Raw genomic sequence first — 24,951 nt, forward strand, 5'->3', positions numbered from 1 at the left:
GCTGGACAAGGGTCCTTTCATTTTCTGTGCTTTCCTGTGCCGTTCTCACACATGGAAAGGAGAGAACAGGAAAGAAGAACTTCATATGAAAAATCCTAGTGCTAGAAGGAGAAGGCAAGACAGCCCATCCCCAGATGCCTCATCCATCCTCTAGACGCCTCCCAGAATAGTGTGAGAGGAGGGGCACGGTTGAAGGACTGGATTTACAGTGGGGCCAAGCATGGACATGCAATCTATCCACCCTAGTTCTTCTTTGCACAGGCATTCCCTATGCTGTGGATTATAAGGAGGAAGTAATGGGGAGTTTTCCACCCATCCCTAGGGGTCCAATTTTCAAGGAATCAGGAGGGACAGAGATAACCACTTTGCCAATTTCTATTGATTTCTTGCCCTGTGTTGATCCTGCTAAGCTGTGCTTGGGTGGAAGGAGCTGAGCTGGGCACAGATTCTGCAGTCACTTCATCCAGCCCTTTGAGTATAGCCAAATATTGAGTAAGAAGCCCAGGATTGAGTAGCCAGGATTCTCTTTCTGCTGATAGCTGATGGATTTTCCATTGAGAGCAAGCAAAGGATTTTCACTAGTTCCTTGGGGAAAGGACCGGATTATCTAACATGCAGCTAAAGATGCACTTCAATGGAATGGCTGGTTTCTACCAGGGCTCTTGGTCTTCACCCAACTCACTGAATAGGAATAAGGAAGAGGGCCTTACCTTCAGAGCAGAGCTTGCCACCATAGCCAGTGGTAGAACAGTCACAGGTGGGATGGCCATCCAGGAGAAAGCAGATCCCACCGTTTTCACAGGGACGGTCGCCGCAGGGTCCCTCGGCATCCAACTGGACACCCTGGCTCCCCAGAAGCCGAGGCTCTGAGTTGCCGTACTTGAGATCCAGGATTAATCCCTTGAAGCTGGGCATAGCTTGTACTCCCTCCAGGGTCAGGGAAGAAGGTCGTATGTCTGCAGGGACTCCGCCCAGGAACAAGTCACTAACCACCTCCATGTAGGGCCGCTGGGGCTGCAGCTCCCCAGACCGGCCCTCACCATCCAGCACCAGCAGCGTGCTCAGGCGGTCACGGCTCACCATGAGGAAATGCCAGCTGCTGTCATTCACCTGCTTGTCGGACAGCACAGCAGTCTCAGTGCAGTCCATGCTGAGGCGGAGCTGCACACGGCCATCCACCAGCGAGAGGCAGAGGAAGTCGCAGACGCCGCCATCATCCAGGTAGAGGAGCAGCCCCGTAGAGACATTGGTCTTGAACTGGAAGCTCAGGTCGCTGCGTGTGCTGGCATCCCAGCGGAGGTAGCGGGCCCACTGGTTGGGGAGGCCCATGAATTCTAGGCCCAGGCATAGCCCCAGCAGGGACCCCAGCAGGACGCTGGCCTTCAGGGTGAAGAACACGGAGTGTGTGGTGAAACTCATCATGGCTGTGGGGACCAGACAGAGCCCAGAGGAGCAGACAGCCAGGGAACAGCCCTCAGGGGATGATCCCCCTTCGCAGAGAAGGGAGAGAGGGAGAAAAGATGGGTTGTGGGGACAGAGAGCACACAAAAGGAAGAATCACACAAATATTGAGAGGGTGAGGAAGGAGGAAGTGAGATGGGCACAGGAGCAAGAAAGGGCAGCCAAAGAGGAGGAAAGTCAGGTCGGGGCACTGAGGGTCTGGAATGAGGAGCAAAGTGTCTTTCTCCAAGAAAAGATCTCAGCTATCCATGTGGATCCGGAGGCCTTGATTCAAGGAGGAGAAGGTAAGTGGTGGGTGAGAGCCTTCAGCAATGCACTCCTCCCAGCAGACCCCCAAATGCCCCAGCCAGAGAGGCCAGGGAGAGGGCTGGAGTCCAGGGTGCCGTAATGGAGGAGGAGTGGGTGGTGAGGTGAGCCAGGTGACAGGTAGAAACAGGCCAAGGATTAGTCCTAAAGATCTTCCTCTTAGCAGCAGGGGGCTACGGGGAGAGGGGCAGCTGGAAGGTGAGTGCGCACACAGAGCCTGGCCCTCAGCAGAGCGGATGCAGACTCAGGCTTCATGGTGTGGGCCAGAGGCAGTCCTGCCCATAACCTGCTTCCCAGGACTCCTGCAGGAAGAAGTGGGTGGAGAGAAAGGAGAGAAGGAGTGGAAGATTAGGGCATGTGTCAGGAAAATATTGCATCCTAGCTCACAAATATGGTTGGATTGTGATCCAGGTTATTCTAGTGATTCCCACAATGCTTGGTGCTTCAAACTGGACAGAAGACCAGGGTTCTGCCAAAGCCTTTGCAGGACCCCCAGCTCAGCTCCTAATAATGCACTCAGTTTTTCCACATGCAAAAATAGCATAAAACCCCCAAAACCATATCAGCACATTTGTACAATATTCATATCACAGGGTCACATAGCCAAAGCTTATTTTTAAAATAAGTGTTAATGTATACATTCAAACACACACACATAATTTTAACATGAAAATGATAGAGGGTTTTTTTTTTTTTAGATTTTTTCTTTTCCAACTTGATAATACTTGGGTGTAGGCGGCCTAAGACAGATTCCCACCTTTAATTTTTGAAAGAAATATTTATAAAAATCAGTGAAAATACATTAGAAGATGAATAATAAGCAAAAGAATCCTTATCTCTTACTAAATGGTAGGGAGAAAGGTCAAAATATGTGCTTTAGGGTCGAGTTTGAATACTAGTTCTTGTATGTGGAACTTTAAGCACATTTCTTAACCTATTTGAGCTTCTATTTCCTCATCTGCAAAGTAGAAAAAATAATAGCCTCTTTACCAGGATGGAGAGAGGATTAAATAAGATTATGTATGGGAAGATCCTAGCTTGAGGCTATAACATAATAGAAGCTCAATGAACACTAGATTCCTTCCTTTCTTATGTCCAGATAGGAAGGGATGAGAAGAGCAGCCATTGATGTATGATGTATATATGAGTGCATATGTCTGTGGAGTGGTGACAGTATATTAAAACACAAATATTTTTTAAAATTATGAAAACTGCAGAATGGACAACAAATGAATAGTTAAGGAGTGTTACAGACTTAAAGCATGTCATGTGTGTTATATACTGGTTGAAAATGCACCAGCATCCAGTCAGGAAGGTGATCTGGTTCCTGAAGGCAGACTCTGGCTGATCTAGCTGAGTGGAGACGCCTCTGTTCACATGAGAGCAATGAGTGTAATTTCCAAGAGCTGTGCAAGTTGCTGCTTAATTGACATATTTGATAATTCACCATGGTCTCTGTCAGACCAGTACTGTTCACTATTTTAATGACGACCACATTAGCAAAGCTAGTCATTACCCTGCTATGAAGAGGAAAATGCTGTTCTTTAACCAGGAACACACACTTATTTCCACTGAACAAACAAACCCAATCAACAAGAGGCTGACTGAGCCCATTAAGAAAAACATTTGTTCTATAAAAGGTCTTGTCCACACATTGTGTTCCCAAGTGTGAAATGGGCACCTCCAATGGTGCAACAGATGCTTAACTTGAACATGGACACAGTGATATGGAGTGCCACTCATGCAGGCTGGTGAGAACCAACTGTTAAAATATCAGAAATTTTTGAGCTAGTCAATGTCACTTTGGTAGCATGAAGTCAACTGTGCTAGGAGCATTCACACATGAAAATAGGCAAACACCACAAATCAGAGTCTTTGGGAAGGTTTGATTTAAGAAAAGCCTTGAAAGAGGGTGAGGGAACTAGTCATGTAAATATCATAGAAGAATGTTCCAGAAGTAGTAGTCCATGCAAAGGTCTTAAAACAAGAACAGGCTAGTATGTTGGAGGCTGGTGCTATTGGAATGGAGTGAGTGAAAGACATGAAGCCAGAGGTGACTACCAGGAGATGACACATGGCCCAATCTCTTAGAATGTGCTCACTGACGGGAGGGATGGCAACCAAGGCAAAAGGCAACATCCTAGGGGAGAGAAGAAACCCTTGTCCTGAAAAGAGGGCACCTTCTGGGCTCAATAACTGCCACATCTATGTATTTCCTCAAATAAAATTATTGATAAGGGTTCAGTCTTGGAAAATGTGCTCAGAGGACAGCTGCTCCCCTTCCTCCTCTTTCCAGTCATACATTTGATTTAGAGGTGGGGGAGGCAAGGCAGGTTTGATCATAAAATACATGCCCCTCACAAGGGGTACCCCAAGCCTGAAATTATTGATGAGCTTAGCATGTAAAAATCATGTCATACATCATGAAGCCCATTGTGTGTGAAACCAAGAAGCTTGGTAAGTGCTTTCACAGTGACACTATCCTAGTGTCCCTTGCCCATTTAGACCAAGGAGTCCACTGGCTGATAGGCATCCTTAGGGGGAGGCAAAGACATTCAGATGGAGGGCCCAGTACTATAGATGAGCAGGGACATGGGAGACCCTCTAAATGAACAGTCCCCAGAAACTTCTTGAGACTGGTACTATCAACTCACCCCTGGGCCTCTGAGAGTCATTATTTGTCTATAAATTAAATAACTTGCTCAATTCAGTCTGTTTATTGAGCTCTGATTCCTTCCAGCCACTGCTATATTAAAGCAGAATAAGAAACCATTCCCACCCTCAAGGTCATCAAAAAGTAGTGGGGGCAAATGTAGACTAGAGACATGAAGCACAGCAATGAAGAGCCCAGGCTCAGGAAGCTTGATGGGGAGCTCCCTGAGGCAGGTCTACTTCACCATGGTGCCTGCCACAGGACCTGGGCATGGAGTGGAAGCTCAGGGAACATGTGTACAAAGAATAAAGCATGAAAAGAAAAGCTGAAGAGAATTCCTGGGGATCAACTGACTTCTGCTGCATGACAGCAACCCTGAGCCCCCACACTTCTCTGGATGCCAACTTCAGATGGCCCCAAAGGGCAATGCAGCACAAGCCTAGTGATCTGGGGAAACCCAAGAATTAACTAAGCTGCCCAGGAACACTCTCCTGTGCAGAGGATCATGGGAATTTACCCAGCCTGCTCTGGGTGGCCACATTGTCCTGCCTACTAACCTTCTCTCGTCTGATTCTCTGTCCTTCCCTCAAGCCCAGCATTGGAGGTACCAACATTCCCCTGCCTGCATTGTGGGGGATCAGAAAGTCTGACTAAGGAAAACCAAGTTTTCTTTCCTACAGGGGCCAGGAAGAATCTGATTTCAAGACTGGTGACATCAGAATTGGGTTTTTCTGGTCTTCACAGCCTTGGGGCTGCCCACATTCTCGCCTCCAGCCCTTCCATTTATTTCTTGGATTGGGAACATTCCAGTGGCCCCTGGGAAATTGCCAAAGTGGCCAAAAGCTAAAGATCCCCTTACATTAAGTATCACAGGTCTCAAGCCAATGGCTCCTTTATCCTTTGGCCTTCCTTAGCCCTTTAACGGGCTACACCAAAGCTCAGGAAATGGGAAAATGGGAGACAGAAGCCCTCCCCACCTAGTCATCCAGCTGCCACCTTCTCTTGAGCCATAGGCTGGCCCAGGTAGCCACGGGTGTAGCTGATTTGCCCCAGAGACTGCATGGACTATCCAAGCTGGTGCAGAAGCTCAAAAGCAGTTATTTGTTGTGTGGAAATCTAGCAGGAGAGGAACCGTGAGTGACATTATCTAATTACCAGCTAATTTACATAATTATTGAACAGCATGCTTTTTATGTGGGGTTAACATCTTTGCTAATGTCTCACTATCCGGCTGCTTAGGAGGCAGGGCGACCCTCACAGGACTGACACGTGGGCTATTTACCAAGGCATGGTCCCCTCTCTCCAGTTCCTCTGCTCCATTGAGACAGACCCAGGAGAAAGTCAGGCCTGTGCCTAGAACCAGGATAGATGTTGAAGGCAGATGACCACTCTCCTCATGCCTAGCCCTTGCTGGTATGCCACAGGACCCAGACTGGACTTGCCAGCTTTTCCTCTAGCACTTTTTAGTAGTGTCCCAGGGCCAGAAAATCTGCATGATGGCTCTTCGTTGGTTTTACTTGCCCCCCTTTCACTACATCCCTGCTTCACTTTGAAAGTAAAATGATTTGCACCAGAAATCTCAATCCAGGTCATTCAGTTGGGGTTCATCTTAACCCCAGACCCTACAATACAGTTTAGCCAATTAGCACATTCTGATCTGTTGCCATAGTGACTAGGTTAGGGATGAGCCTGTCACCCAAACTGAGTCAAATTAGAGTTAACCCTGGGACTACTGCTGGAATTATTGGGAAAAGGCTCCTCTGCTTACCATGTTGTCAAACTATTAGAATGAAGTCCAGAGTTGCTGACGGATACCATTATTATTATTCAGGATGATCTTGTCTAAGAATGAAGTCAAAGAAGAAAGCAGAGCCAAGAGATAGATACAGAGTTCTAGTGACGTTTTAACACCTAGATGCAGGCAGACCTGAAGCCCAATGGATCCTGGGACTTTCATTACATGAACAAAAAATATTTTTTTTTTGCTTAAGTAAGTTTGAGTTGAGTTGTGACTAAGAGTCCTGACTGATACGCTCCTAATACTATAACTTCAAAAACATTGTCACTGACACAACAATGAAAGTTTTCATCTCATATGACCACCCATACCTAGCAGAACTTCTTGCGACCTGAAACACCTGTCAGATGTCTCACCTGCACCACCAATTCTCTATACACCCACTTGTTTGTGTCTTTTGGCAAAAGCATAGGATGTGGGCATTCTCTATCCCTAAGTGCTTTGGAGGGGGATGCAAGGTTGTTCTTGCATAGCAGCCTCAAAGATTTATTACACCAACTAAACTATGGTTCTCCTGATACTACACCAAATAGGGCAGCCTCACACATTCAGTCTTCTCTACCTTAATGCAACAGCAAAGGTTCTACTGCAGACAGTGAGGGAAGTGAAGGCATGAATTCTCTCCAAGATATAAAAGCAGTTCAGAGTAGGGATGAAAAGCATGAGCTTTGATATCAGGTGGTGCTGGATTTGAATCCGGACTCATTCCTACACCTATTTAGCCTTAGGCAACTCTCTGGGCCTTTGTTTGTTCATCCAAATGATAATACTTATAGGGTAGTTTTGATCTTTATTAAATTTTAAAATGTATAGAGGTACCACTTTGGGGGAAATGCATGGCAGTAGCTACTAAAGCTGAACATTTTTACCCCTTGACTCCCCAAGTCCTTTCCTAGGTACATACCAACAGCAATGCTTACATATGTCTAACCAAAGACATGCACAAGAATGTTTATAACAATGCTATTCATAATAGCCAAATCCTAGAAAGTAATCCAGTGGCCATCTGCAATAGAATAGATAAATAAATTGTCGTCTCTTTATGCAAAATGCTGCATAGCATTGAGAATGATTGGTCTTCATCTCTAGACTGGGGATGAATCTCACACAAGAATACATACTGTATGTGTTCCATTTATATAAAGTACAAAAAGGGACAAAATTGTTCTATGCTGTTAAATGTCAGAACAGTGGTTACCCTTGGGGGAGCTAAGGACTAGAGGAAGCAAAGTGGGTAAAGGAGTTCTGTTTCTAGATCTGGGTGATGCTGCACACTGTGCTCAGTTTGTGAAGATGCATTGGTTGAGCTGCACTCTTGTGAAACCATGGAGCAGTCATGGTGTAGATACTTTTCTATGTATATGTTATACTTCAAGTCAAACCAATATCCTACCTAGGAAACACAGGTTTTGCAACAGGGAACTCACTGTCCTCTCTTCCCAGTTTACTCTACACACACCCCCGCCCCTAGTTCTTTCACAATTTTTTCATACCTAAGAAGACCACCCCTCCTTCTATCAATTTGGTCATTAGATTTTTATTCTTTGAGAGAATCATAAGTAAGCTGGAGGATAGCAAATTGAAAGGAACTCATTTTGTTGACTTTTCTTTTTTGAAACCATGGAGCACTCATGGTGTAGATACTAAATTAAAAAGAAATAGCTCAAACCTTGCAAGGCACTTACATGCTAGTAGAGAAGAAAAACATGAGTCTAAATAATATAAGGAGGTAGACCAAAGGGGAAAGGCAGAGTCTGCCAAGTATGGGTCAGTTTTCAGGGTTCGAATAGAACACTGGTATTAAGATAAGCGCCCATTTTGTAGAGGTTAAAGGCATGGGCTCTGGAGCCAGACTTCCTAGGTTCAAAGTCCAGACCCCAGCACATGTTGACTGTGTGACCTTGAGCAAGGTGCTTATTCTCTCTACTAGAGGCCGGGGGCATGGAATTCATGCACGGGGGTGGGGGGAGGGTCCCTCAGCCCTGCCTGCACCCTCTCCAATCCGGGACCCCTCGGGGGATGTCCGACTGCCTCTCGCAATCCGGGACCACTGCCTCCTAACCGCTCACCTGCCTGCCTGCCTGACTGCCCCTAACCACCTCTTCCTGCTTGATCACCCCTAACCAGCTCTGCTTGGCTGCCTGATCGCCCCTAACTGCTCCCCGGCTGGCCTGATTGCCCGTAACTACCTCTGCCTTGCCCCGCACCCGGGACCCAGGATTCCCTCCTTTGGCCAGTTGCAGGCACCCAGGACCTGGGCTTCCCTCCCTCTGGCTGGCCACGGGCACCCAGGACCTGGGAAAGCTTTGCCCGGGCCAGCCACAGCATCAGGGGACTGTGGGCAGGCAGCTTCGCCTGGACTGCAGCTGAAGACACCCAGGACCGCTGGGCAGGCAGCTTGTCTCTCTCCCAGGCCACAGGCACAGGCACAGCTGTTGGTGCCTGGGACCACAGGGACTGTAGGGTGTGTGGATTGTCCCTCTCCGGGCCGCACCCATTTCTCTCTCGTGAGCTCATTTGTGCCTGGCTGCTCCAATTCCTTTCTCACGAGCTCATTTGTGCCTGGCTGGTCCCATTCCTCTCTCCCCAGTGTTGAGTGTTTGAGCTGTTAAGGTGTGAGGGCATGACAACCATTTGCATATTAGCTCTTTATTATATAGGATTATATAGGATGCCTCAGTTACCTCAGCTGGAGATAATATCGAGTTACCATAGTAAGGCACTTTGTACAAGGTGAAGCCCTTAAAACAGTGCTCACCAAATAAATGTGAGCTCCCGCTGTTGCTGCTATTGTTACTGTTGTCCTTGATGTCCTAGCAGCCTGGCTGATGTTGGTGTCTCACCTGGCCCACTCAGAGAGAGTTGGCTAGTTAGATGAGCATCTTTTAAACTTCATCCCAATTACACAGACAATGTTAAGAGTCATGCCTGTGTCTCTTTAAATGAGAAACTTTTGGACGTACCAGCATGTTTAGGTTTATCAAGGCAACTCAGGAGTAGCACAAGTAGTTTCTTCAAGGGTCTAGAAGAGAGATCCCACAGGTTCTCTATGGCCTGAGAATCTGTCTAGTAAATGGGAGGTCTATGAAGAGAATTTATGTCTGTATCTTGCACACAAACCACCTCCAGATTAAGCTGGCTTGCCCATCACTAGAGACACCCTTTGGAGTTGTAAGTTCAACACTAAATAAGTCTGTGCATGAATTGCAATAAAGTCCAAAATAACAAGAGATGACTCTGCCCTTATGTGGTCAGGGAAGACTTCTCAGAGGAAGGGAACCTGCATGGAAACTTGAAGGGTAAGTAGGGCATAGATAACTAAGAAGAAGAAGTCTTGTGTGGGGGATAGACCACTGGATGGACTGGGAATCAGAACCGGGCTCTGCCCTTCCAATAACTATTTGCCAACTGACCTTATGGGAAACTATGATCTATCCAATTTTTAGTTCTTCTCTTGCAAATTGGGGAGAACAATGAATACATCTTCCAGTATGTTGTGAGCATCCAAGGGAGTAAAAGACTATACAGCATAAGATAATAATCATGTCTTTTTACCACAAATGACAATCCTTTAAGGCAGATATCAAAAGCAACTCTCACAGCATTGGTCTCTTCCCTGACTACCACCTCTGTTCCATCCCCAAGGGAGCCCTGAGTTGTCAGTGGGCAAAATCCAACAACAAAAAACTCTCCCCTGCAGACCATAGGATCAAGCCTTGCAAGCTACTGACAAGCTCCCCAGCAACCCAGGTGCAGCCGAACCCATTCAGCTTCTTCCCCTCTTTCATCCCCTCCTCTCCCAGCCAGTGGGCACCCCAGCCCAGAGTTCCAAGCCATGGGTAGGGAAGCCATCTGGCTGCTGGGAGAGTTAATAATTTATAATGAAGATAATCACCCTTCAAGATCCTCGCCTCTTGGGACCATTAAAAAGGTTTCAATTGAGAGTCAGTGAGTTCTTTACATGAGGGGACCACAGGGAGAAGGGGAGAGGGGAGGGCTTGGGGGGAGAAAAAACAAGGAAGAGAAAGGGAGGGTAAAACCAACTAACTGTTCAGCAGATCCCCCTCCCACAAAGGAGGCAAGGGGAGAGGGAAATTATCCAGTCCACGAAGACAATCTTATCCAGCTTTCGCAGCACCAGCCCAGCAAGAGTGCAATTTAAGGGTCTTTTCTCCTAGCCAACTCTCTCTACACAAAGAGGAAAAATCAAACACATGCAAGAGATGGGGAGAGATGCAGACAAGAGAAAATAAGCCTGCCCAGCAATCATGTCTGGGGCTGTGTGATGGCTCTCTCTGTTCTCTTTCCAGGGCACAGTAAGGCCCCCACTGTGCTAATTATTCCCATTACTTGACAAATTCTCCATTAAATGAAGCAAGTGGTGCCAGAGCTGGCAGGGGGAGAGCAAAATGAGATGGCAGAGGCTCTGGACAGACTTGAGATTGTGGACCCAGACCAGACAGCCCCAGCTTCACCACGGGGTAAATACAGGGCCTGGCATAGCCCCTTCAGTGGGGTGCACCTGGAGGTGTGAGATGCAGAACATGGTTCCTGTGGTGTAATGTGATGGCTGATGGCGTGGCATGTGAGGGCAGAAAGCAGGGACAGGGAAGAACATCTCCAGGAAGGATTGCATTGGGGGTGAGGGCTGAGCCTGTGGATCCAGGGCAGTCTAAGTAAGGGCAGCCTTTGAGAAGGAGGCAGAGCTGAAGAGTGTGCTCAGGACCAAGGCCAGTGGCAATTTTCTCCTCCCATGATTTTGGAACACTGGTAAGGCTGTTATACAGCTGTTCCAGCACAGACTCTTATAATAGCAGCAGCAGCCACAGCAAGTGCTCAGTCACACTTCCTCCGTGCAAGGCACTACTCTAAGTATCTTACACTTGAAGTCACTAAATCTTTACAAAAACTCTAAGAGGAAGCAACTTTTACAGATAAGTAAACTGAGGTCCCTGAGAAATAAATAATTTTCCCAAAGTCACACAGTTAATAAGAGGCAGAACCAGGCCTGGCTGCAGAGTCCATGCCACTCCTTCACCCCACAATCTGCCATCTCCCCTTCTCCACTCCCAGGCTCCCCAGAATTCTCTGACTCTTTGACAAGATATTCAGGCTTGACCCAGTGATCCAAGACCTCAAAAGAGATAACTTTGGCTACATGTTGATCAACTACATACCCTGGACTACATACTAGCACTCTAACAGGTCTTCTTCTTTCCACCCTGGTCCCTTATGGAATATTTTCTACACAAGGAAGTTATAACTCCCTTATTCATAATTCTCCCATGATTTCTCTACACATGAAGTCCAAAATCCACCCTGTGGTCTATAGATCTGTGGTCTACATAGTATGGCCCCCAACCACCTCTCCAAACTCATCTACTACTTCTCATCTCCTTGCTCACTGGGCCCAAGACTTGCCACTCCCTCTGTGTTTTCAGAACTCCCTATGTGCAGTCAACCTCAGAGCCTTTGCACTTGCTGTTTCCACTGCCTGGAATGCCTTTCCCCAAACCTTCTCATGTTTCACACCCTCTCCCTCCAGGTCTTCACTCCAGGGTCTCCCTCTCTAACTAGCTTTGGGATACCAGTTAGCACTTTCCAGTCTTCTCTCCTATACTTGGTGGGGAAACTGTGTCCCTCTGCATCTCCCCAGCCTATCTGTTGTCTAAGAACTGAGAACAAGAGATGCAGGTACTGCCACCAAACAACCAAACCTTAGCTCTGGCCTTGATTCAGAAAGTCACCACCGGGGAGAGCAAGTGGCCAGAGGAAGGGAGCTAAATCAGAAAAGTCCTTTGATCAGATAACCATCCCCTTCAGTGGCTGCAGAGGGCTTGTCATAGCACAATAACCCCGTCACCACACCTGTTGCAACACCTCCAGATCCCCACTGACCGCTGGCCCCCCTGCCAATTCTACAGAGTAAAAACTATTATCAACCCTCATACTCAATCCTACAAAGAGACATAAACATGTGAGGCAGAAAAAGAAGACAGGAAGATAGTGGCAAAAAGAAGACACAGCTAAGGGGAGCTCTTGGGACTCTCCCAAACCAGGGCAAGTATTAGCAGCTTATGAGCTTTGAAGGAAGGTGGGTATGGTGCCTGGCACCAAGTTAGTCATAAATAAATAAATGTCTGCTGACTGAACTAAGGTGAGGAAGCAGATGGAAGTTCAAAAGATTCAAAAGAGAGACTTCTGGGTCAAACCATTGACAGACCAGTTCTAGAATTCTATTCTTGACAGTGTAAAGGTAAGCTGTCCTCCTGAAGATAAAGAAATCAGACCCAGAGAAGACAGGGATGATCACGTGTTCAAACCCCTCATTCTATAGATGCAGGAGAAAGGACGGACCCTGGGGACGGTCAACCAAGTGTCCAAGATCACATGATTGGGCAGTGGCAAAAGTAGCCCCATGTATTGGACCCCTTGACTAGGGATCTTTTCATAAGACCAGTGGCTTTCCTTTCTTAGGCCACTGAGACCCTTATTTCTTCCAAAAGAAGAAACCATACAATAAACCCCAAAATATGGCAGTTAAAAGCAGAAGTGTTCTGAAGAAGTGGGAGGTGACACCCCCTTGTCTACACCTTGACTCTACAGCAGTTCTCAAGATTTTATCATTAAAAACCCTAGAGCCCCAAATAACACAATTTCAAAACCAACCTCATCGTGTAAGGGACTATCCCTAAAAATCTCCTAGTTTCCCCCTCAAAGAGCCACAAAGAACCTGTCATTTATGCAAACTTTTCTTGGACAGATTTGCCTTTTCATTAGTACTAGCTCAAGAGTTTTCTAACATCTGCATCTCTCACAGGTCCTAGTATCAGTAAATACTCACGCTGGGGACACACTCCTTGAGTTTAGCAGCCTCTGCATGAAATGGAGTTGTCCACTATTTGTCCTAAGCTTCTCTCCAGCAAATTTCAAAGAGCCTCCCTGCCCCCAGGTTCTGGGATTTGGTGAAGAGCTAGACAGGCCTGGATTCTTCTCCACGTACAAGCTATGTCAACTTTGGCAATTACTTAATCCCTCTGAAGATCAGTGTTCCCATTTGTAAAATAGGAGAGGTAATACTAGTACTTACAGCAAAGGCTTGCTGTGAGGGTTCAATGAGGGGGAAATGCGTATAAAGCTCCCAGCACACAATAAGCATTCAGTAAATGTTAGCCATTACCATCATCACCATTGCTGTTTCTCTGTTCACCTATTCACAGCATGATTTTAGAGATCTCTCCCATAATGTTGTATAGTAGCAATTCATACACCCCCATCTCTGTACTCTTTGTCTTCTAACATTCCTGTGCCCAGCCTCCTTGACACCAAGCTCAGATGTGTGACTTGCTTTGGCCAAGTGGGATATTAGCAAAAATGACACCAGCAGAGGTTTACATTTTCTCCTTGCTCACTGTGATTCCTCTCCATGAGAACATTCCCATGCTCACCTCTTACAGGGAGAGACATATAGAATAGAACTGAGTCACCCTAGTTATCCTGGTCAAGGCTTAACTCTAGGAGGTTCTTGAGCCACAATCCTAGGGCAGTTAAGGAAAATGAGTCCAAGTCCTTAGCTCCAAATTTACTCTAAGCACTGAACATGGTACCCCCAAGCTTATGAACCCCATGATATGGTCCAACCTCATCAGCTTCAGAATAACTGCCTGTTCTGAAGGAGGTCGCTGCAGAGAACTAGAAAGGTGGGACCCTGGTGATAGCCCTGGGGTATGTGGCGAACCAAGTCAGTGAGCTGGCACAGCTTCTGTGCAAGGTGAGCTGAGAAGGTGAAACTGGCAATAAACTATCATAAACAACATGCACAGCGCACTGAGGACAGGCAGCAGTGATCTCACAAGCCTCATCAAAAACAGTCGGCACTAATGTGCGCAGAGTACTTCCGAGTTTACAAAACACTCTCTCACCTAACCGTCAGAGCAGCAAGTCAGGCATCAATTTTTTTCAACTTTTACAAATGAAAAAACTGAAGCTCAGAGAGAGAATGTGGCTTGTCCAGGGTCACAGGACCATTAAGTGATATAAGTGAATCTTAAGTTCAGGGATTTGAACAATAAGTCCCATGTTTTGATTATTATCTTACACTGTTTCTGGGGTCTATTAGATAAGGATGATAAATACATGAATCTTCGCACTACCCATTAATTACAACAGGCATATGAAATGAAACCTATGGGCTCATTTCACAGTAATTAAACACATTGGGATGGCACACAGTGGATCCAACTATGCCAGACTCTGCCCTATAACAAATAGTGAGTTATTATGGAACATGAAGCTCTTTGTCTAGGATTGCTAATCCAGAATTTGCAATCATCCAATTACAGTTTGCATTAGAAAGTTCCGATACATCTTTCTCTACAAAGTTTTAGGTTTTACTTAACACTGAAAATATTTTAAAGTTGTTAAAATAAAAAATCAGTATCTTTTTCAAACTCAAGTCTCAAAAAATTCTATCAACTTCAACTTAAAGGTTCACTGAATAAATTCTGGAATGTTTATGGTCTTTTGTTTATGATACATTATTATACAATCAGAACTAATACAACCTATAATTTTGCATTAATTTTCTCACTTTACTTATTCCAACCTATTTATATCTTAGCTTTTTAAAATGTGCTATGCTTAAAAGGAAACAAAACTACTTTTTTTTCAAAGAAGTGCTCTTATTTATGTACAGAACTTAGGAAAGGAAAATAGCTCTAGAAAAAAGCAATTTCAAAATGGGCCTTCAGTGAGGGCCCAGTGCAGTGAATGGTTCTGGTGGGATCCACGCTGGTGGTTATGAGGACAGATCTTCCAGGATCTCTTGATCATCCCTTTGGCCCTAGAGACTGGCCTGAATTACTTCTCAACTCTTGCTCAGCCCTGTCATCCTGTGTCATACATCTCTTTTTAAAATGGCTCAGTGTTGAGCATCAACCTATGAACCAGAAAGTCCTGGTTTGATTCCTGGTCTGGGCACATGCCCAGATTGTGGGCTCAATCCCCAGTAGGGGGCATGCAGGAGGCAACCAATCAGATTTTCTCTCAACATTAATGTTTCTCTCTCTCTCTCTCTCTCTCTCTCTCTCTCTCTCTCTCTCTCTCTCTCTCCATCTCCCTTCCTCTCTGAAATCAATATAAATAATATATATTATTATATATTACATTATATATAATAATATATATATCCTATAACTCCATCTATCTGCTAAGCCAGGCTGGACTTTTGTTATTGCACACTAGGGAAGTCTTTTTATATATACAGAAAGGTGAGTAACTGAAAGAGGATGACCAGAGGAAGCTAAGAAATCACAATCTCCATTTCATTCAACACAACTCTCACTCACTCATTCATTCATTCATTCATAAAAAAACATTCCAATAAATACCTGCTACTTACCAGGCATCATGTAAGGCCCTGAAGTCCCAAAGGCCCCAGACAAAGTTTAGGGAGTAAGGGGATGCAAGCACGCAAGCAATGATCATAAGGGGAAGTGACAGGTACATGAATAAAGATATGTACAAGTTCTATGTGAGCATGAAAGATGATGCAAACAACTAGTCAAGAGGTAGAAGAAGGCTTTTGACCTGCACTTTGAAGAATGAGAGATTTTGCTGGAGTGCCAGCAGAGGGAAAGGCATGAACAAAGGTACAGAGCTGTGAAAGATCAGGGGGTGTTCAGGAAGCAATAAGAAGTTCCATCTGGCTAGAATGTAGGGTGGGTGGGGTGGGAGCAAAGAGTGGGGGGGGGGAGAAGTGAAGTTAAAAAGTCAAGTTGGGGGCAGAGTTCCAAAGGTCCTATGCCAAGCCAAGGAGGTCTTGGGGAGCCATTGAGGATTTTAAATGAAGTGATGGGATAAAGTCCATGTTTTAGATGGACCTGGTTCTGAAAGGAGCACATCAGGACAGGAAGAGACCAATTAAGAGGCCATGGCTCTAATCCAGGGGAGATATGAGAGGAGCCTGAACTTGATCCCTATGTCTAGCTCTTAACCATCCTGGCCATTCCCCATATACCTAAATAGCCAGGTTGGTCCAATACCTAAGGACCACATCCTACCAAAGTAGATAATCCAAATGAGGAGAAAGCATCTAATCGCTCCTGTTCAAGGTAAAGCAGTGCCTTAGCTTGGAACAGCCTGGTTTTTAGAATTCTCGATTCTACCTTGTGTACACATATCCAGACCTCTCAACCTCTGGCTACATCCCTTTATAACCCAGTCCCTTTGTCCCAAGCTCCAGAGAGACAGTTATCCTGAAAGCCTCAAGTCCTCCCTGGGGTTCAGGGTCCTCAAGGGTGAGCCAGGACTACTGGAGGGATAATGGACCAAAATAGAAGTTCAGCAGGTATGGCCCAATCCTGAATCCTGAAACCTGAACATTTACCTCCAACATCATCATGATAAAGGATAACCAGATGTCTAAACCCATTGGGTACTCTACAAAAATAGCCAGCCCCATTCTGAGCACAGAACACACACACACACACACACACACACACACACACACACACACACACACCATTAAGTTTGGTACAAGTACACCTATGAAGGTGGGATGGGGATGATCTTCAAAAGAAGTTCTACAACGAGGATTGATTCACCAGAATTAGCCTTAACCCACATTTCCTAAAGTGTGCTTCTCAGAAAACCACTCACAAGATGCTCTTTAAAAAAAAAAAGGAAAGGAAAGTCTTCATGGTCATTTAGAAACATTGCTATTGACAGAATATTTGTCAATAGTAAAACTCATATATTGAAGCGGGATCCCCAGTGTGCCGCTATGAGGAGGCAGGGCCTTTGAGAGAGGATTAGGACATGACGGTGAAGCCCTCATGAATAGAATTAGGGGCTTATAAAGAAAGACTTGAGAGAGCCAGCTTCCCCCTCCCTCTCCTCTCCCCCATGTGAGGATACAAGACCACAGCCATCTGCAAATCAGGAAGTGGTTCCTCCCCAGATCTGCCAGCACCTTGATCTTAGGCTTCTCTGCCTCCAGAACTAGAAGAAGAAAAATGTGTTGTCTAAGCCACCCACTCTATGGTATATTTGTTATAGCAGCCCAAGCTGACTAAGACAGACATCAAACTGTTTTCCCTGCTTTAGAGATTCACAATGAACAATAAGATATTAAAAGTTCCTAGGCGCCTCATAGGAAAGAAGCCCAAATGAACCTGGCTGAACCTCCCCCTTTTGCAGATGGGCTAACTGAGGCTTGAAACATTGCTATATAGCTCTGCGTTGTTAGTTACTGTTCCCTAAGCTGTAAGTGAAGAAAAGTGACCATCTTGCAAGGTCTATGTCTCACTCTCTGTGAATGCCCAGAGTCTGATCACTGGCTTCATATTCAAGAGGTGCCTGAATTTGTTGACTGATGCTACCAAAAGAAAATCTGGAGTTCTTCTAGGTGGAGATGGATATACAAACTTTAAAATGTTGTATCATTCATTCATTCATCCACTTAAAAATATCTATCAAGCACCCATTATATTCTGTGTGTGTGTCTGGCACTGGGGCTAGAGCTGTGAATAGAACAGGCTCAGCCTTGACCCTCGGTGAGCTTACAGCCTAGTTAGGGTGAGGGAAGGTCAAGAACATTAAAGGTAGTGAGAGACTCTGCCAAGAGATGAAGTACAGGTTTGACGTGCTTCGCCCCCATCTATCTTTCTCTTAGAGTCTCTGTCCAAGGATGGATGTTATTTCTGTAACTGTTGTTCCTTCCCACACCCACCCTCTTGCTTCTTTATTTGTAGTGGGGGGTGGGGGAATTCCCAACACCCTGTCAGAGTAAAAGCAATTGTTAAATCCCAAGTATAGTTCGGAGCTGTGACAGCCTCTCCCTGGAAACATCTCCTCCCTGGGAAGCATCCGCCCTCCTCAGTTAGAAAGAGTCAGCACACAGAACCCCACTCAAAGCAGCATGGGGACCTGTCTTTACAACACCAGTCCCAGAATAATAGGGAGAGTTTCCCTTGGGCCAGCCCAAGCTCTTCTAACAGCTTTGTGCTTGTGCGTATCTACCAAATTTTTCCCCAAAGCTAGGACATCTCTGCTCAGTCAGTTGTCCTCTGACTCTGGGTAGCCAGCTGCCTCCCGATGCTTCTTTTGAACTCTTCCCTCTGTGACCTCTGGAATTCCTGCTGTTCATATATGACCCCTCACAATACAGATAGCTGTGTCTTCTCTAATCCAGTAATCTTGTTGCCAAACACTTTCATGGGGGCCACTTGCATCTCAGGATGGGAGCAGAGCAGACAGCAAACACACACACACACACACACACACACACACACACACATACACAGGTGACCCTCTGTTGTCATTCAAGGGTCCTGTGCCATCTGCAACCCCATCCTCTTTCCATCCTCATTTTAGTTATTTACCACCTGTGGTCAATTAGGTTATCATTCAAAAATATTCGCTCCCTACCCTTGATGACCTCAATGACCTCCATGGGTGGAGTGTACTTCCCTGCCCCTTGACTTTGGCCAAAGAAATGTTAGCAGGAATTATGTCACCAAAGGTTTGAAATTTGCTTGTTTGTTTGTTTGTTTGTTTGTTTGTTTGTTTGTTTGTTTGTTTTTACACCTCTGCCATCATGATGAGAAGAGCAGCCTGAGACAGCCTGCCAGTCCCAACAAGTAAATAACCAGAACCATTCCAGCCAGCCCTCCACCCCCACTAAACACGACCAACCTAGATCAGCTAGATCCCATCCAACCTTCAGATACAGGATTAACAGAATGACCCAGTGAGTCTGTCCTGGATATCCAAATATGAAGGCTAAATCAATGCTAACTTGTTGTATGTCACCAAGATTTTTGTGATTGTTATGCAGTAATAACTGACCAATACATCACCCCAAGATTACTCTCCCACATTCACTGAGATATTTACCTCTTAGCTAACAGTTCCCTCCTGCACCCTGTCTCCTACCATGGTGTATAATGCCCATATGCACAGTGCCCTAGTTTCACACCTCCTTGTTCTCTGTTCCAGTAACCTCTACCTTCACCCTCACTTCTTTCATATCCACCTGAACTTTGACCTCTCCCAAAACTACTTCTCCGCCAAATGCCTATTTCAGAAAAATCTATTTTCTAGCTGCCATCTCTTCCTAATCCTCTCTGTTGACCCTGTAGAGCCACAACACTCCAATCTCTTAATTTTCACAGTATATTATCTCTTCCTCACCTCCTTCATGATTAATCATTCCTTCACCCTCTACACTCCCAACACATCTGCCCTAACAGTCCTCCATTGTGGAGGAAATCTAAAGGCTCACTTCCCTTACCCCTGAGCAATGGATCAATACCAGAAATCAACAGCCCATCTGTGCCAGTAAATGCAACTATAATTCTGTCCCTCTCATACCTGGTGACTCAGCAAACCTTCAACTTCTTCCCAATCTGCTCTGTTCTTCAGCTCTTCCAAACCCTTCCCATCTCCTTCACTCAGCAGATGCTAGAGGGGCTCCTGTTTTACTGAGAAAATTCAGTAAAATTTACAAAAACCAAATTCATTATTTCCTCTTCCACATCCTTTTTTTAAAAAAATTCAATTGATTTCAGAGAGGGAGAGAGAGATGGAAACATCAATGGTGAGAGAGAATCATTGATTGGCTGCCTCCCGCATGTCCCACACTGGGGATCAAGCCCACAAACCAGACATGTGCCCTTGACCAGAATCGCACCCGGAATCCTTCAGTCCCCAGTCCAAAGCTATATCCACTGAGCCAAACTGGCTAGGGCTCCACATCCTTTTTTGATGGTTCTTTCTGATTTGTTACCTTCCTTAGTATCATCACCCATTCAGTAGACCCAGCCAACAACCTGGGCATTATCCCAGTATCTTCACCTCATTTCTTTCACAACCCACATCCAATCAATCTTCAGATATTTTGATGTCATCTCCTAAATAGCCCTCATTTCCTTCTCTCTTCTCTCTACACCCCTCTCCCTTACTTCCCTTCCACTCCACTCATCCCACTCACTCAGTTTAGAAAAGAATCTCTCATTTGCATTATTTCAAAAGCTTAATAACTTATCTTTGCGCTTGTAGCTTCTTCCTACTTCTATCTCTCCTTATACACTGCTTCCAATCCAGAATTAGCTTTCAAAAACTCACATTTAAACATATCACTCCCATGCTTCTAAAGAAACTCCAAAGGCTTCCTTGCTGCCAATAGGAACGAAGCCAATCTCTTTAGATTCAGTCTCCAGGATCAACTAATACTTTTTAAAAACTTACCAGATACCAAATACTGCTCTCCTTTTATCCCTGCAAAAATCCAATGATGTCTTATTACCTCTATTATAGGGATGGAGAAAACTGAGACTTTTAAGGCTAACTTGTGCAAGGTCACTCAGTTAGGGAATAACTAAGGTCAAATCCAAGCTTTCTTACTTGGATGGAGGTGCTTTCCATTGAGTCCTTCAGTGATTAGCTTTTGAGATCAATAACTTGAAATTTGGCTACATGATGGTCTATGTAAACCTGATGAAGTTCCTCTAAGTGGCCTCTCTTTTCCAAATGTGTTGCCCTATCTTCTGAAAACCATAATCTGAGTGGACCTCACTTTAATCCTGGGGGGTTTAGTCCTACCAAAATTAATTTAGAGCTATGACACAATTTCATTTTCCCAACCAGCTGATTGAAGCTGATCAGGGCCTTTGATATTGCTATATTTTCAGAGGATTAAGTTATTAAAGAGAATTAACATCCCAGAATATGGGCCTACTTGACAACAGGACTGGGGGCATCTACTCTTGGATTTCCAGACTTATAAATGACATAAGGAAATAAAACTTGACCCTCTCAAAATAAAAATAAGCCTAATGTGGGACATAGGAATAGGATTATCAAATTTTTTTACTAAATCAAGGCATTTTTTAAAACAGCCAACTCTAGCATGGTAACTATAGTTACTAATACTGTATTGTATATTTAAAAGTTGCTAGGAGAGTAAATCTTAACAGCTCCCATCACAAGGAAAAATTTATAACTGTATAGGATAATGGTTGTTAACTAGACTTATTGTGGTGACCATTTCACAACATACACAAATGTGAAATCATTAAGTTGTACATCTGAAACTAATATAATATTAAATGTCAGTTATATCTCAAAAAAAAACACAGCAAACTATAGATCAGTTAAATGAAATTATATGTACCTATAAGTGCATATTATAAATATGTATATATCAAGGTAGATATATCTAGAAAATGTTAGAGATAAAGAAAGCAAGATGCAGAATATTTTATGATACTATTAATATAAATTACTCATGCATACCAACGCAATATGACATATTACTTATTCAGACTTGTAAATGTATGCAAAATTTAAAAAAAAAAACATTTCCAGAAGGATATATGTCAATATCATGGTAGTGCTTCTCTCTAAAACAGAACTACTAGGCACTTTTAATATTGGGGACCAGATAATCCTTTGTTGGGCAGGTGACACTGTCTTGTGCATTGTAGGATGTTTAACAACATCCATAGCCTCTATCAACTAGATGACAGTAGCACCAAAACTTCCCTAATTGAGAACCACTGCTCTACCACTGCCTTGGTTCACTTCTTTCCCATAACGTTTCTAGAGAACCACAACAGTCTCCTGTTGCTTCTATCCTAAGCCTTTCCGTATTTCACTGTCCCCAGCTTTAATAAATGTACTCTCAAAATCACCTGGACTCGTATTGTGAAATCTTTCCAGCACAAAATCAAGAATCCACATACTACCAGCCAACCCAAGGCAGACCCGCTCCAAGCCTAGTCCCCTGTCCAGTATCAGGACCACTTTTCACTGGTGGCACTTAGAGTTTCTTTCTTATCAATGCCTTCCATTAAGTGAGAGAAAATAATGTTTTCCTTTCTCAAAAGGCCAATTCCTTGACCACTGCCACTGAACATGACTTCCCCACAAGGACAATGCAAACCTTTTGCCTATGCTCCAAAGCAGCCAGTGAGACAAGAAGGCCCTCCAGAACACTGAAACTGGCTAAAATGAAGAGAGAGGAAAGAGCCACTTCTCTAAGAGAAAGGAGAGGATAGTGTAGCTGAGGAGATGGCTAACAGTAATTTTTAGATCTCTATTTATAATATTTTTGTTCTCAAAAAATACTGGAATTAAATACGTGTCAATCATTGTACATTTGAGTGCTAGGAAAATGAGAGGTTGTATTTTTCTGAATCTTATAAAATTTATAAAATAAAAATGACTTTCCATGATAAAAACCGAATCTTATGAAAATGAATGGCATTTTTAAAATCAAACAAGCAGAAAGGGTAGACTAAAATATGATGTTGTGAGTCAAACTGTGTCCCTCAAAGACATATGTTGAAGTCCTATCCCCTGGTACCTATGAATGCGACCGTATTTGGAAATGGGGTCTGCAGATGTAAAAAGTCATAATGGGGTCACACCGGAGTGGAGTGAGCCCTAAATCCAATGGCTGGTATCCTTAGAAAGAGAGAAATGTGGACACAAAGATACATAGGGAAGATAGCCATATGTTGATGGCAGAGACTGGAGTGATGCAGCAATCAGCCAAAGAACACCAAGGACTGCCGGCAAGGGAGGACACTTCCCTAGAGTGTGTAGAGGAAGTGTGGGCCTACCAACACCTTGATTTTGGATGTGTAGTCTCAAGGGCTATAACAGAAAAATTTCTTGTCTGAAACTACCCAGTTTGTGCTACTTTGTTAGAGCAGTCCCAGGAAACTAAAACAAAATGTAAAGGCTATTCACTGTTTCAAGCTCACTATGTCCCTGAGAAAGTCTTCATCCCCCCACAAGCAGTGAAAACTTCCTGCCCTTGCCAGCCACCAGGAAGCTCGCAGGGTCTAGTGAGCTAGTGCTCAAGGGGCCCTGGTGGTGTGCCTCCTCTTGTCAGGGATGTGGGAGGTGGTGGAAGAAGGTGGGAACGGGCAGTGCTGACACCACAGCGGTGAGTTTTGCCTACATGGGCTTCAGTTTGCTCATCTGGGAAATAGGGGAATAAACAACTACTGGCAAACAGGGACATCTGGAGAACAAATGAGATCCAGGTATATCTGAAAAACACAAAGGCAAACTAGTACTAGCTCCAAGCAGTCTTTTCACACCTGGACAAAGAAAAGACAATTAACTTGATACCTTCAGGGGGGAAAAAATGTCTGTTTTTCAATATAATTACTTTTACTATTGCTTAGGAAATCTTTACCCAGTCTCAAGAGGATTAAAAATGAGAAAGAGAGACAGATACATGCAGAAAGCGGTAGCAAAACTAAAACCAATTAAAGTTTTTACATCTTGCTCCCCAAATGTTTTTAAATCCACAAGGGGACTTGGGCCCTCCCTGAGGAAGTGAGCCTTGAGCCAAGGTCTGAAGGAAAAAGAAGAAGGATGGAAGAGCATCCAGGAAGAGGAAGCATCCTGGACAAGGCTGTGCAGAGGAAGTGAACAAAGCAAAGACAAGGGAAAGATCATGGGAACTGGAACAGGGACAGGGAGTGGAGCATGGTGTACAGTAAGGATGCAGGTGTAGGCAGAGCCAGGGGCCAGGCAAAGAAGGCGAGGTTAAAGGGAATGGTCCTTCTCCTAAGTGCAATTGAAGCCCATTGGAAGGGCTTAGGAAGCTAGGGTGCCAGAACAATGTGCCCAGGGTACCTTCAGACAATGAAGAGGGACTTTCACTGTAAGCCTGCCCCTAATGAGCTCTGATAACATGCTCAACCAAGCTGAGTAGAATCCCACTCAATTGGACACTGAGTTTTAGGGCATCAGGGGGAGGGAGAGGGACAGGCAACAGTTCACTATGGTTGTCCCCCGGTCTGGAAAAGCATGCCTAATTCTCCATCCTTCCCTTCTTATACCAAATGCCTCACTGCTCTCTGGATGGCTTTCCCCAAAGGGGTAGCCATGGAGGTGCACCACTCAGATCTCCTTCAAAAGGATTCGCTGCAGACAGCAGAGCTGACAGACAGCCCCAGCTACCATCCCTGTAGATCCACCACTGGACTCACACAGAGGCCACACTCACCCAGGGCTGCTCCCAGCCAATGACCAAGCTCAGAGGAGTGCCAGTGCAGGCCATTCCTGTGCAATGCAAGACTCCTCTAACAGGCAACTTTTACTTGAGGACTTTCCATCAACCTGACAGGGATTTTCTCAGAGCTGTGCTACAGTGAGGCTCTTTCTCTCCAATTTGTCCTTCCTCACCCCTTTCACAGATGTCAGACTTTCATGAAGGTCTGAACCTTCTCTCTGCCTACTCCTGTCTCCTCCCCCTTTATCCTTCACAAACATTTCCCCCAAACATTTCCCCCTAACCTACCATCCTTGCCCTGCTTCCTCAGATGAGTCCTCCTAAGAGGACTGAGAAGATCCCCAGTCTCCTAGCCTTACTTTCTCAGGCAGCATTCCCTGTCATTTCTTATAGAATCTTCCCCAACATCTAGGCTTCCAGCCACACTAAAATGTCAAGAACCATTTGTTTCTAGGGAGAGCAATAAATGAGCTTTGCCAAAGCTGTGGTTCCTCAAAGTCAATCAAACCAAGGGGTCCCCTTATAGCAGAGTTTTCAAACCATAGCCATGAAGCCCATATACTTAAAGATGTTCTATGTGGGCATAACAGGGAGGCCTAGTTGGCAGGGCTTGGAAAACTCTAGCTCCACTTTAACCAGAACTGCTCTACTTTTATCTTTTTTGTTTTATTTAGTTTTGCTTTTGATATTGAGATC

The 24,951-nt window shown here is 44.8% G+C and overlaps 1 protein-coding gene across 1 annotated transcript; it reads right to left on the reverse strand.

The window, feature by feature from the left end:
* Positions 1-678: 678 nt before the first annotated feature.
* LOC132222905 (neurexin-3-like) lies at positions 679-2,058 on the reverse strand. Its single transcript, XM_059678264.1, has one exon. The coding sequence runs from the start codon at positions 1,420-1,422 to the stop codon at positions 679-681; it is 744 nt and encodes a 247-aa protein (XP_059534247.1). The 5' UTR covers positions 1,423-2,058.
* Between the last annotated feature and the right edge of the window lie 22,893 nt (positions 2,059-24,951).

The sequence above is a fragment of the Myotis daubentonii genome, chromosome 1, assembly GCF_963259705.1.
Source record: "Myotis daubentonii chromosome 1, mMyoDau2.1, whole genome shotgun sequence".
Taxonomy (NCBI): domain Eukaryota; kingdom Metazoa; phylum Chordata; class Mammalia; order Chiroptera; family Vespertilionidae; genus Myotis; species Myotis daubentonii.